Source organism: Pteropus medius, unplaced genomic scaffold (genome assembly GCF_902729225.1).
Source record: "Pteropus medius unplaced genomic scaffold, Ma_sr-lr_union100, whole genome shotgun sequence".
Lineage (NCBI taxonomy): Eukaryota > Metazoa > Chordata > Mammalia > Chiroptera > Pteropodidae > Pteropus > Pteropus medius.
Window position 1 is genome coordinate 24,801,686 of NW_024346667.1, and position 15,935 is coordinate 24,817,620.

Genomic DNA, 15,935 nt, shown 5'->3' on the forward strand with positions numbered 1-15,935 from the left:
CTATTTAGGATAATTTGTTATCTCAGTGAGTAAATTTCAAAACTTAAGAATGCCTTCATGGGGAAAAATTTGTCTCTATGTCTGATTAGAGTTGACTATGCTACACTGAAAGTTGTCAACGATTTTTAATATCTAAATAACTATTTTCTTGCTTTTTCATAGAAAATAAAATGAGGTAGCAGTGACTAAATAACTAGTTCTTCATGAGATATATTTTGAAAAAGTTCATCTGCTGAGTCATAGATGTGCTACAACACCAACTCTTACGAAGAATGCTTGATGGAAGAACAATTAAAGAAATTAAACAAAAAAATTGTGTTGAAGATTCCAAAAGCACTATAAGAAGAAAGGAAATTTCAACAGAGAATTCCCAAAGGGCTCACAATGGCTTTGATCACATTGAAGATTTTGAATTCTCACTGTTTTCTCATTTTTAATTATATTTTCAAAGTTGCATCAAACCTTTTTAATTTATCCTATATTGAACAGATATTTATGAGACTATCATCTTAAAACAGTCATTCCTTACCTTTGATTCTTGAACTTTCTTGACTTCTTTCCTGCTGGAATTAAAACAGAAATAGGTCAAAATCTGTATGTGATTAACAGCCTGATATAAATATCACTATAACTAAAGACTTGTCTAAATGTTTTGTTGTACATATACCCAGGAGTCTTTGTAACACAATTCTCACCTTAACAAATACTTATGTCAAATCTTTTATTAGAGTAGTAATCATTCTTAGTGGAAATAAATTTCTCTAAGAAACCAGTATATTATATGAATATGAATTTATAAATAAATGAACAAATGGTTGATGAATAATAAATTCTCATGTCTTTTGAATGCCTTAGGCCATTCCATTTACTTCAAACTGATTATGAATGATGTCTTTGGAATTCACTTTCAAAATTTCTACATTAATCATAAGTTGTTAGTGAGGGAAAAAGTTTAAGGGAAACAGTGGAGAATTCTCCAAAATACACAAAAGATATTTAAACTGTCTTTCCTTCAATTTAACTTAGAATTGGTCTCTATCTCGCTTCTCTAAGGTGAAAGTTGACAACAATTCTATTATTTACTGAAAGGCTGCTTCAGTCAGACCTGTCTTTCAATTTGACATACTCCTTATTAGTTACCAGGCAACCCAAAAGAATTAGCTTGCTTTCAAGTTTTTAAGTAGAAATTGTGCACTCTATGACTTCTCAATTAATATTCAAGCACAGTTTACTTTGTCTAAAAGTTTCAGGGTTTCACGCTAAAAGTAATTTTGAAATGTTTCTAATAAAAAGTGACCATTATATGTGTATACTGAACTGCATAATTGTATTAATGCCAATAAGTTTTGATAACATTAATAACATAGTAAAAAATATGAAGAATTTCTTTGCCATGAGCATTAATCCCAGAGTCAGATTTTGAGAATAAAAATGCATATTGGCAAATGTATATTTACTGAACCAGCTAGCGCAATGTATAATTCTATTAGACATTAACGCTTTGTGTTCCAATTCTCTTATCTTAACTCACCCAGCCCTTGTGTTTGAATTCTGTACTATCCTTTGTTAATTGATTTTTCCAGTCCTGATTTATTTTTAATTTAAAATATCTGTTGTTGAACTAAAATTTAAATATAAATTACATGTTTTAAAAATATATTATCCTTTCATAATTAGAGGAAAAACAGGCTTAAATTTTTTGGAAGTATTTGTTAATGAAAAAAAATCTCTCTTTGCCATTCACTTACTCATTCAGTCATTCATTCTTTCAACAGATATGTATATATTACTTTTATGTGTCAGACACTGCTCAAGGCAATAGGTTATAAGAGATGGACAAGACAGAAAAAAATCACGTCGATATGGAATGTCCTGTATGAGGATAATGAGTCCTATTTAGAAACTAGAACTTATTTTCATTGTAAACAGGTTTACAATGATAAAGTTATGTTCAAATAAAATTCTGAATGAGATGAGAAGATGATCCAAGCAGAGAAAAACAATTGCAATTTTCCTGAGGTACAAGAGTTCTTGGCATCGTCAAAAATACCAAGGAGGCCTATGACTGGACAAGACTGAGTCAGGGCAGTTTAGCAGGAAATGCAATCAGGAAGCAATAAAAGTAGGTAGATTAGCACTTGAGGCATTTGTTAGATCTCTGTTTTTTACACTGAGAGAGCTGAAAAAAATATTGAAAATTTCTTCTTAGAGGAATAATATTATCTGAATTACACTTAAATAGAATCATTCTGGCTATTGAGAATAGGCTGAACAGGGCAAGGACAAAATTAGAGGGACCAGTAAAGTGAGTAAGACAGCAATCTAAGTGAGAGGTGATAATGACATAGAACAGTGTGGTAGCTGTAGAGTTGGAATATCAGTTAAAGCTGGCAATATTTTCTGGTAGAATAAATATTGTGTGAGAAAGAACAGACAAGAGTGATTTTAAAGGTCTGAGCCATTGGAAGGATGGAGTTACTTCTACGATGAGGAAAATGAATCAAAAATAAATAAATAAAACAATTTTATCACTTCTTCACTTGCCTTCTAGTATTGTCCTGCTCTAAATTCTTCTCTTGCTGTTTGGCTACCCCTGTTCCAGTTCCTTTACTAATTCCTCCGCATATCCTCAATTTCTATATATTAGTTTCCTAGACATTGAACCCTTATCTTTCTTCCATATATCTTACTCCTACTGTGATCTTCACCAGTCTTCTGCACATTAGTGTCATCCTTTCCCTGAGGACTCTAAAATTTATATCTCCAGCTAATCTTTACTTTTGAACTCCACACTCATATATTCAACTGTATTTTTGAGATTTGTACTTGGAAATCTAATAACAGCCTGGCATGTCCAAAACTGAACTTCTGATCTTCTCTTACTTCTTTAGGCATCTTTCTTATCTTCCTGATATCTCTGTCATTCTAGTTAATCATTTACAATGAGCTTTGCCTACTGTGTCTCTTCAGAGCTAAAGAGTCTGAAATTTTGATGGGTTTGATATCTGACTTTGACTTTGCTTTGAATATCACACTGAGGATTCAATGTAGACAGATGTTTAAAATGTCTGGAACTCATGGGATATAGCTCAGTAAGACACATCAATTTAGAAATCAATCAGTCTAGGTATAAATCATCAGAACTGCATCTGGAGAACATATAAGAGAGGTCAGTAATCTAGAACTGGGTATTGAAAATAATATAAGAAAAATATAGAGTTGAATTAATCAACCAAAGATAATGGAAGGACACATCCTGGGAGAATACCAAGAATAAATGGAATCACGAAATCTCAGAAGATATATTATGTAGGAAGGAAATTTTCAATAGCATAGAGTTTTTCTGGCAGATCAAGCATAATTATGTCTAAGACAATACCCATTAAATACATTGAAATAGAATCATTGACTTCAAAGAAAACACATTTTTGGTGGTATTGTGGAAGTAAAAAGTGGAAGTAAATTGAAGTAAAATTGAAGTTATTCAGGGAAGAATAGAGCTATTGAGAAATGTACAAATTGGTAAAAATGAAATGGGAAAAACATGACTAGGAAAGAAAGACCTAGGATGGTGTGCAGCTGGAGAGTAAAGTTCATAGAGGTATTGTGTTGCGTTTGTTTGTTTTTTTCATTTGTCTTTTTGTTTTATTGTGTTTAGTTTTATAATATTTATATCATTGAGAATTGAGAATGTATAAATGATAAGAGATAGTACAAATGGAGAGGATTAAATAAAAGGAAGAAATTATATGATTGATTTTAGAAAGATATTGAAATGGTACAAGTGATACAGAACACGAATGGGGGCAAAATTTAGATAGAAGGGAAACCAGTTCCTCTAATATAACAGATGAGCACAGGAAGGGGTGGTCACTGATGCAGTAGGTTTGCAGGCTTGATGTGATGAAATAAACATGTTTAATCTGTGATTTATTTTCTTTATGGAATAGAAAATGTGGGTTGAGTGGTAGAGTAGATTGGTTTGTCAGAAATCTGGGGAGACAGAATAGATTTTAAATGCACTGCTTTTTGTGAGTGTAGGTGAGTAGAATAGCTTGATATTGTTGAAATCCTCATTAAGTTTTGCCATTATAAATCTATAGTAATACTGATATCAGCAATTTTAACTACAGTCAAGTAGGCTTAACACTCACAGATATCATATTTATTTGTTTCTTAAAATCTAATTCTTTATTTACACAATTGTATGTGCTTATAAATCACTAATGAAAATATCCTTAAATATTCTACAAAGTAGAAATGTTTAAGAAGAGTGTACATAAACACAATAAAATAATAATTAATTTAATAGACTAAAAAGAATGGAAACAAACTTGAGAAATAAGAAGAAAGCAAGAATAAACTATTCCATTTACTGCCAAACTCGTATTAGAACTCTGTCAGTAGAGATATATATATAATTTAAAATTTTGAAAGTAACATTTTAAATTTGCTCGTATGACTGTGACTAAAATGTTGCATTATTCACCTGACAATATGTATTTTCAACAATTTTATTTTATGAACTGTTTTAAATGTTATTTTTTTAAGTGAGGAAATATTAAGAAGAAAATTGTGATTAATTATGTGAGACATCTTAAGTGATCAGAAAGATTCATTACCCTGTCCACATGATATATATGAAACAATTTTTATATTAAGAAATCTTAGCTCTTGTTTATAATAGCAGAATGCCAGTCTCTTAGAATAACTCAATTTAAATATTTCTTCAAAAGATTTTCTGATAAAGTGATTTTGTCTTAAAATAAAATACATATTTTGGCCAGGTACCAAAGCTAAATAATAGCAAACCATTCATGTTTTACTTTGTACTATATCATTTCTTGGAAGAATTTTAAAGTGCTATATTAATTACATAAATAGACTCCATGAAATCCAGCTCAGTGGTAAAAATGAGCAAATAGATCCTTGCAGACAATATGATAGAGATTAACAAAGGCAATAAATAAAATAAAATAAGATGGCAAATATTTTTAAAATAATTTTAACTGTGCATTGTAGATAATATTTCATTTTGAAAGATGTTCAGCATAAATTTGGAGACATTTAAAGGAAATATCTGTTTAATTTTTGAAATACTATTTATGTTTTGTTCTAAAAAAATATAGGGGTAGTTGCATTTTTAATATAGATAATATACATCCTAACTGGCTTCAGATCCTTTACCCATTTATATCATTTTTGTGTGAAGAAATTCAAAATATATTGGAAAGTATTAATCTTCTCATGATCATATTACTACTTTAACAAGGTATTGACCTACTAAACCAGTCACTCCTTGAATAGTTTAGAATATACAGGTTTGTTTGAAATATATACATAGCCAGCACTGTGCTACAAGACAGGGATTAACTATGGATAACAAACATCTGATCTCAGAATTCAAATTCTATCTGACAGACTGACAGCTATTAATTACAAACAACGATAAAGAATTTATAGGATGACATGGAAACAAAAATGGAAGAAGCAATTGTCAATGCTGAGTGTGGAGCAAAGAGAATTCATAGTGAAGATGTTGCTTGAGCTAAGAATTAAGGAATGGCAAAATAATTTGCTGGGAAAAAGAGTATTAGGTTGTGCAAAGTCATCAAATTTTAAAATATTTACTCCTTTGGGAGAAACTGAATAGTTAAGCATAGCTCGACTATATAATTTTTAGACATATGGATTATATAAATCTATATCCAAGAAAGTTCTCTTCTACTTCCATAAGAAAATTTGCACTCACTTAAATATTATAGCTCAAACTATTTGGTAAAGAGGAATATAAATTAAATAAACATGCCAATTATTATAAAATTTTTGCAGTGTGTTTTTTGGAGTGTGAAAAATAATAATATCTCATTGAGGTTTTAATTTGCATTTCTCAGGGGACAGTGTGTAGTAGCAGCATGCTCTGGGGATGCTTGGTCAACCTGACTATAGTTCCAAGGGGCAGTTAGAGAACAGTAGCAGCTCAGCCCCAGTGATGGCAAGTCAATCTCAACTTAAAAACCTGGGGACAGGGCACAGAATTGCAGTGCCACAGCCTGGTGATCGCAGGTCAGAGCCACAACTTAGGCCCTGGGATATTAGAAGAACAGCAGCAGCTCCTCCCTAGTGATGGTGGAACAAAGTTGCAACTTAGAACCCTAGTGGTGAGTCACAGAGTTGCAGTAGCACATCCACAGTGATGGTGGGTCATAGCTCAACCTTGGGACCCAGAAGAAATGCAGAGCTGCAGCAGTGCAGCCCCAGTAATAGCAAATCAAAGCTTTGACTTAGAACCCCAGGGCAGGGTGCAGAGCAGCAGCAGCTCCTATCTCAAGGATAGCAAGGCACTGTGGCATTCCATCCCAGAGAGCAGGGCACAGCAGTGAGTGGGGACTCTGAGAGGAGGTCTCATTGCAGAGACAGCACCAGTTCCAGAGAAGAGGTGCAGAGGAAGAGACTGTGGGCTGCTTCATCAGCTGGGTTCAGTGTTGATGAAGACTGTGGAGGTCTTTAGTAGCAAAAGCTGCAAACATCCTTAGTAGTGAGGCTTGCTGGGGTTCTCCTGCTCTGCTCTTCCCCATGGGGTAACAATCTTCTGAGGCATCCCTCTTGGTGTCAAGCCACTATGGACTGGGGGGTGGGATGATGTACGTAAAATGCTTCCTGTGTTTTTCTATGAGTTCTTAGCCAGGTTTTGAGCTCCATAGGGTGTCTGCTTCTTCTTCATTACAATCCAGAGATTTCCCAGAGCTATTTTCATCAGTTTGTAGATTTTTATTGTTTTTGTTGTTTGTGGGGGGTAAGCATTGGAACCTTTCAGCCCTACATCTTGCTGATATCACTTCCTGTTTATAATTGTGAATGCCAAAGCCTCTTCCCTCAACAAACTTATATTCTAAAGATTAAAACATATGCGAGATACAGAAAAAAATAAAATCTCTGAATAGTCTACATGAGCAACACTCAGTAGAATATTATAGACAAAGATACAGTTTGGATGGTCAGTAATACCTCTAATTTCTCCACTATTGTCAGTATTTTATTGTCCCTTTAGGAAAATTCAAAGACTTTATAAATATATATAGTATTACACACACATACATATGCAAACATTTAAATTTGATAATTAAAACCTTATTCAATCTACAAGTATATCATTCTCTTTCCACAGCTTTTATAGATTTCAAGTCATCAAGAGTTGAAAGTCACCAAGAAAATAAAGACAGAAATGTAAATAAGAAAACAATAATAACAAGTAGTGAAAAGTGTTCAGGCTATTGAGTCATGGTCATATTATGAACTAGATATTCTGAAAAAGCCATCCTTTCAGAGTTACGGGATCCAAAATCAAGAGGTAGCTGGAAATGTAAACTGTCAGTTAATGCTGAGACAGAGGACATTGGTCTTGCTCAGTGTATCCTATGTGCAGAGGGCAGACAAAAGATTTTGGGACAGTGCAAACTGAAGTGTTGGAACTGAGATGCTGGCATAATACTAAAACCCATGAAGTAGATTGGGAAAAAAAATTTAAACTTATATCACCTGCTAATTCTTTGGGAAAAAAATATGTAAAAGCAAGATTAAAACATGCAAGTGAGGAACTGTAATAAAAATATGAAAAACTATTGAAGATCAAAGATTGTCTTCATGACTAGTGTAGGAAACTGAGGAAAAGTGGTTGGAGATCAGATTGAAAGAAACTTTTGGAGATTTGCTCTTACCTCGCCACCTACCCAACTCCAAATGCCTCATAAATGCCTTTTTCATCGGCACTGTAACACACTATGTAGCAAAAACCTCAAAGCCCACTGTCAGCAGGATATGTTCAGTGAAGCCCAAACCCCCCACTGGAGTGTGCTGGCTGGTTATACAGTCTTGCTTATGTATCTCTCTACCTACTCTATTTCAAAATAACAACAATTTATGAATTACAGTCTAAGGGCATCATACCTTTACAATGCATGTTTCTTTCAAAGAGTTAAAAGGTAAACTCAGTACAGAAGCTTGTGGGGCATTTGTAGCAACTGGAAGATCAGAGATGGTTCTTTGGTGCCTAAGGATACTAACACTGTGGCCACTTCTCTTACTCTCCCTTGAATCAAATGAGGATTAACGGAGCAGTGCCTGACTATCAGCCCTTTCCAATCTGAAAAGCTGATCTTCCCACTGGAATACGATCTTGCAGATCAAAACAACTAGACATCTCAGGAATACAATTACTATAGAAGAGAAATAAAAAACAAAACAGACAACATAAACCATTTGATATAATTATAATTTTTATATAAGCATGATGAGTATCCTTAAAATATTTTAGCAAATGAAATGTCATAAAGAAAAACTAAGTGGAAATATCAAACATGAAAAATATAATATTAGAAATAATAAATATGAGAAATAAGTTAAAAGGATGAATGACATAGATTGATTAATAAAGTATAAGACTGAATTAAGGCAAAGAATCCTGAAAAGACAGTTAAAAAATACATCTGTGAAGCTAAAGTGATACAGATCCTCTAAGTAATAGTGCCATCAACTTAATAGAATTTCCAGAAATATAAACCTAAAAATAGTGAAATTATCCACACTATATAAATAATCTAGAAATAAAAGTTGTAAAATACCAATAAGGACATAAAAAAAAAAAAGAACAACTATTTGCATAGAGAAATTTAAAGAGATCGATGACAGAAATATACATATTTTTTAATTCCAAAAAGAAAAAGTAGACACAAGTAAAGGAAAAAAAAAATTTATCAACATCAGACATCTCAAGCAATATGCTTGTAATAAGACAATGGAATATTTTATATTATTAAATAAAAGTACTTTCAACATTTATTTGTGACTTCATAACAAAATATCCTTAGGCACAGAAAGAATAACAATGGTTTTGATATTTTGGGTTGTCAATAATTCAGCAGAGTTCTGTACCGTTTCAGTAAAACTTTCCCTTTTCACTTTGAAGAGCACTCAGAGAAAATACGTTATTAAGAAGAGAAAAAAAGTACAGGAGAATATGATATAAAAATAATTTCATAACACCAAGTATATTATTGCCTAAATAACAGAACAAAAACAGAAAATAATAAGAAAAACTAGCTCCAAGTTAAAGTAAAGAGAAAGATATAGACAATAATAACTTGGTGTGTTTCGGGAGAACGGGCAGTAGGAAACAAAATAAAGTGAGTTTAATCTAAAATATTTGTCCTTCTGTAGGAAGATATAAATGTTAAGGAAGTTAATAAATTAATGAAGAGAATAAAATCTAATTTTGTCTTAATTCATCTATGATAATGATAAAAACAAACTATAACATTTAGACAAATTAAAGGAAATCATATCTACAAAACGAAGCAGGAAATAAGAATAGAACATACAAATACAGTAAAAACATATAAGAAATATATATGACACATGGTGGAAACCAAACCAAATATAATATAAGACATAATTATCATTAACATATATTCACTTAATAACAGACAACAATGAATTAATATATAAATTAATTATATTAAGTAATGATTTAATAGAGAGATAGAGACATATGTGTATACATATACACAAATATATAGGCATATATACGTACACACAAATAAATACACAAATCAACAATTAGTGTTGCAGTTTTCAACTTTCTAAAAACTGAAAACTCAAGCAAAGAATAATCTGAGCTATGAGTTCTAAAATCAATTAGCTCAAGATAAAGAACTCTATGTTTATTAAAGAAAAATAGACTTGATTTAAAGCATGTTTGTAACATTTACAAAAATTAAATATGTATTAGGCTATAAGGGAAGTTTCAAAAAAATGGGCAAATTATATATATAATTTTATTAAGATAATATTAAGTAGTATCAGAATTATATCAAAAGGATGCTAAATTAGCATCCTATAATCAGAATCTAAATAACAAATTACTATATAATCCTTTGATTAAACAGGAAATCTTAAAAAAATTCTGAAATATTTAGATTGAAGCAAATAAAAGTCCTGCATGACAAAATTCACAGAGTTATGGAAAGATAATGTTTGTGGGAAATTTATATCTTTAATTATCAGAAAACAAGAAAGGTTATAAAATACAAACCATGTACTAAACTTAAGAGGTTAAAAGGTAGAAACAGCATAAACAAAACTAAAGAAGGATTGACATCAAGGAAATAGAGAACAAAAATAAATGAAGGATATGTACAAAATTTAAACTGGGATTTTCTTTTTATTAATATTAATTAGATCTCCGAGGCAAAAATTTTTCAAGACTGAATTAAAAAATAAAAGGTAAAATGCTGAGTAAACAGAATGTGGTATAAAAAATTAGAAATACAGACAACTGAGATTAAATGTAAATGGTATTTAAACATTATATTCTGATAAGTCTCTATAATTATCTTAGATGTAAATGACACATTTCTGAAAAAGAAAAAGGGCAAAATGAAATAATCAGGGGGAAAAGAAGATGTGCATTGAGAAACAAATTTATTCTAAAAAATCACAAAAACAAAAAAGTGCTTTAAATGGCCATCAAAATCTCTATTTCCAAATGCCCAAATCCAAATGCCTTTGCAGATGATTTCTACTACATATTCAGGAAATAAATATTTTGTGTATTAGAAAAAAGTTTTTAAAAAATGTGAAATTAAAATCAAGTAGAAACAATTCCCTGCAAACCATATATTATAAAGCTTAGAAATGCTGACGAGTTCCTTAAGGCATAGGCTGGAAAGATGACCATTGCAGCAGTCTTTCCATTAAAAGGTATGTATGGGTAACAACTGATGCGGTCATTCCAAGGAGAATTGAATTGTAAATATTAGGGATTTGACAATTAGAAGTTATAATAAAATGGCATGAAAAGATCCTAGAAACAAAGTAGTAAGTGGAAAAAAAAATGACACAAGAACAAAAGCAATATTACTCTTTATGTGAATACAATACTCAGAAGTAGAACAAAATACATTTTTATAGGAATACATACAAATAAAAATTATTTATCAAAATAAAATGGTTGACAACAAAGGAAAGACTTAAGTAGAGAATGAGAATAAAAAATAATAGTGAGATGGGTGAAATTTAGATGGATGATAGGTAGATAGATAAATAATAAATAGATGATACATATTAGATAGAAAGATACATACATACATATATAAATAGATATACATATAGATAAAAATAAAATAGATAATTCATTTTACCAGATGATGATAACAGGTATTTAAAGAATGTGCCTTAATTAACTGTCTTATATGGAATTCAAACAAGAGAGATACACACATACATATCCATAATTTTTTAAAAAAAAATAACACTTTGGGCAAATGGTGGCAATAAGGAGTGTGTCATTTCTAGCCTGAGCTCTAGTGGTAGGGAATGTATTCTCTTCATCGACTGTAATTTGGAGTACAAATTTATACTGTTGATATGGCCACAAAAGCTCAAGAAATAAACTCAGAGCATTTCTACTTTGGCAGTGCCTTAAGATCCTTTCCAGATGAGAAGTTTTCATCTCTGATAATTTGTGCCCTTGATTCATGTTTTACAAGGTTTCCAAAACAGAAATAAACAGAACATAATCTTAATCCAAACAAAAAACACATGTGAACATCAGTGGAAGCAAAAATAGATTAACTATACTGCCTTAAATTTCAAACATCATGATTACTGAATATAGAATATAAACTGAGATTAAAAGTATTTAAGAAAATGCAGAGAATTATGAATATGGGACGCTTTAAAATACAATGACTAGGATAATTCAGAATAACCTAACCAGTTAACAAGTTGAACAGTACTGAAGAGAATTAGAAAACTGGAAGACAAATGTGAATGGGTCCACCAAAGAAACTGGAATCAATGCAGATGGTTTTCACCAAATGATCAGAAAAGTTGTTTGAGAAAATCAGTAACACATTTCTAGACTCCTTTGTAAATATCAACTCCATTTGGATATGCAGATATTCATGAGAGAGCAAGCTCACTTTTGATAATGTGTCCTAGAATAATTTCTGCATATAGACAGTTGGAAAAATGTACAAGAATGCTGCCAGCAGCACTGTTTGTAATATGAAAAAATGTATATATATATATCCTTCATATGATGAATGTGGAAATTTGTAAGTGGAACATTAATTATAGAAGAAATAAATAGATTAAAGCTATTGGAATCACTATAAATAAAATATAAACATATAACATTTTATAACATATAAAATCACTATTTTTGTTTATCAACCTATGCATATATATTAAACTTATAAAAATATATTGAGAGTGATTAACACAAAATTCAAGAAAACATTTACTTTTGAAGAGGTGGTCAGGAAAACAATATGATTGGGGAGAGGTACAAGAGGGCTTAAACAAAACTTTTAATATCTTCTTACTTCAGTGTTGGATTCAGAGGGGTTTATTCTTCTATGTTATTGTCTATCAGAAATATGTTCTAATAAATTAAAGGAAAAGGAAATTTATCTAAATGCTAAATTTCAACAAACTAATAAAAGGCCTTAAAACATCTGCTATTAATTTCATTATCTTAGAGAAAAACATATTGATACATGAAGACATTTGATATTGTGTGTCTGCACCAGCATATGATTTAAATGGCTGCTTAATATAAAAAGACCTATGTACAGCAGGTTGCAAATAGGTCCCGAGGGGACGGAACAAGCCAGCTGGAATGTGTGGCCCACCTGCCCAATTAGCACTAAGGCTAAAAGCTGCTGACAGGCAGTTTCTATTTTTATCTAATCTTTAAATTCCAGGAACCTCATTTCACTAAATCATAGCTTTCTAGTAGGATTTTAAAAGCTTTCCCTCTGCTTATTTATTTTTAATCTAGATTTCCCTCAAGAGCTCCACTCATAGATGGTTGCTATCCTGATAAGCTCTCCATATCCTCTGCCATTACATGATTGGAAAAAACAAACAAAAACCTCTCCTGAGCTAAAATTAAAGCAAAAAAGTATCTAGGAATAATTTACCAATTTTTCATGTCAAAAACTAATTTTTTTAAAAATTAAGTATTAATAATGTTCTATTATTTTTAATGTCTTTTTCATTTGTATAGACCACTATGCAAACTTAAAGACATTTACAACTAATTGGATAATTATGCTTAAAGAGACAATAAAAATGTACCTATAAGTTTATTAAACATTCCTATAATAGCTCTTTAAAAGTTAGCTTTAAATTCAATATATTTTTTATATTTAATACATTTTATATTCAATACATTTTTATATTTGAAAGATATAATGCCATGATATTGGCAATGACAAGGTAGTATGCCACAGGTGTACTCTGAAATGGTGTGACATTAAGAGAAAATTTTAGTATTTAACAATTTACACATGTTTGTGTAACCTTACTTAATTCCATTTATAGTTATAAGTTAGATAAGGTATATACACACATATAATGACTTTGAGAATTAGTGTAGATAATGAGGTACATGAAGATAGTGATAGATGAGGAACCTATACTATCCATTCTTTGACATAAGTGATAAGGAAACAAGCCTATTTCCAAGAGTTAGGAGCAAAGCTAGGCTAGGAAATACAGAAGTTTTGTCTGAATCATTGGCCCTAAAAAAAACAAGGATATCAAATGACAGAGAAATAGATCAGACCTATATGCTAGATTTCCCAAAGTAAGATCAACTTGATCAATTTTAGATTTACAACTGGTATCTATTCAATTAATTTTTTTTTTATATTGACATACAATTTAAATTGAGTTAGAGTTCTAAAGTAATACAAGGAGGATATACTATTTCCTTTGAGTCAACAAATAGTTAAAAGAAAGTGTGATACAGTCACTCAATTAGGAGGGGAAAAAAAAAAACAAATCAATGCACCTATAGGCTTTTAATAATATAATTCATATTTACACCAAAAACAACAGCATAACTGTATTAGAAAGCAAGTTCACTAATTCTTTGTTCTTTGAACAGGTGTAATTCAATCAATTTCTAATTTAAGAGAACAAATAATACTTCAAGATAATTAAGGAAATCTTTCAAAAAATAGTTAGAAATCTTATCACATTTAAACTTATTAAATAGTTGGAAAGCTACATCCATATCTTTTAAATAATAGTCAACGTTTCTAAAAGTCTGAGAAAGTATCAGAAGTCAGATCATCTAAAACTATTTGATATTTAAATCCCAACAACATTGAGTGGCTAATATTTGTGATACAACAGAAGTGAAGAAAGAAAAGAGAAAAACCCAGGAGACATGTATAAATTTCTGATAGTCATTAACATAACATATTGTTATGTTAAAGCATTTACAGTTGAAACTTATTTCAGAGTCAAATAAAAATTGAATTGAAATAGAATAATCTTGTTAAATTTAAAGCTCTAAATTATAGCCTTATATTGGAAATTGAGAAGAAAATTGAAATAAAAATAATTTCAACTATTGTTTATTTTTTATGTCTATTAAATATTACCATTTTCAAGTACAATGTGAAAACCACATTCAGGTTCAGATTACTGTAATATTATATTAGTCCACCAAGTCAGTGCACAAACAATTACAAAGTTCAGGAAAAGTTACAGTGAAATAGGAATGCTAATAATAGTCTATAAACAGCATAATTTATAACTCGAACAAGAGTGGGTTATGTCTATAAACATAAGGAAGACAAGGCAAGATTATGCTCCAAATTTAAGTGGGCTATGGGGAGTGATGAGCTGCAAAGAAGATCAAGGTTAAGAGATATGAAACTTATACACAGATGTCTTACTATTGCATAAAAGTCATAGGTCAGGAAAAATTTTCAAATTTCTCAAATTTTAGTGTGTATGAGTCACTTGGGACTTGTTAAACTATAGACTTCCTTGGATTCCACCTCAAGAGGAGCAAATTCATTCAATATGCTTCATCTAAAATAGCTTTAAATAAATTCTTCATAAGAGCCATTTATTACAATTTCTCTCAAAATTATATTGAAAATGTGGAATAAAAATACATCACAATTAAAGATTACAATCATTTAGCTTGTGTTTATGCGGAATTCAATTAATTATTTTCAGTACTGCTAGTTTTTCTTGTCTCTAAATGTCTTTCATCTCATAACTTCCTTAAAAATTATAATTGCAAGGAAGGGTCAAGATAACAGAGGTGGAAACCCCTGATATCACCTCTTTCCATGAACACATCCAAACTAGCACTACATATAGAACAACTATCTCTCAGAATGTTATGAAGAGGAGCAGAGCAAATTTTCTGCAACTAAAGATATTAATAAAAGCCACATAGAGATAGGGAGGAGGAGCAGAGACACAGTTTAGTCAGGATCCACACTCCTGATGCAGTATACAATCAGGAGTGGTATCACAATTGCAGAGGTCTCCCCTGTGGAACAAAGGGTCCAAGCTTCATATCAGGCTCTTCGGCCTGTTAGACCTGTACCAGGAAGAAGAGACCCCATAATATCTGGCTTTGAAAACTAATGGTGTTTGTGTCCAGAAAAATCAAAGGGCCGTAGGAAACCAAGATACAGCTGTTAAAGGGCTTGCACATAAATTCACTTACTCTGAGTTCTAGCATGGAGGTAGCAGTTTAAAAAGTGTCTGGGTCATACATGAAGAAGCTATATTGACTAATTTTAGGGTGAGTGCCAGAGGAGCAGGGATGTGTTAGAACTTTGTATGGGGATGGAAGTGCTAGTGGCCACCAATTTGTTTGTTTGTTTATTTGTTTAATTTTCCTTTCAGCTAGCTGGCCTGGAATTGGCAGGCACCATTTTTGACATTTTCTATTTCAACACTACTTGCCCTGCCATAGCTGGAGCCCATCTCAAGGGGCTCTCGCCCCACCACTTCTGGCAAGTGACCTCAGCTGGCACTAGATACCCTACCAAGTGGCTCCTGCCTTGACCACTGTGTCACACATGATGGGCAGCCTAAGCAGGTACAAGCAA

General features: G+C 31.5%; 1 protein-coding gene across 2 annotated transcripts in view; it reads right to left on the bottom strand.

Moving 5' to 3' along the window:
- The window catches only part of FSTL5 (follistatin like 5), a 544,717-nt gene that overhangs the window by 445,679 nt on the left and 83,103 nt on the right, over positions 1-15,935 (bottom strand). For both annotated transcript variants that reach the window (XM_039876278.1, XM_039876277.1), the window contains exon 3: positions 530-563. In XM_039876278.1, the coding sequence (XP_039732212.1) occupies positions 530-563 (34 nt within the window). The remainder of the gene's footprint in view (positions 1-529; positions 564-15,935) is intronic.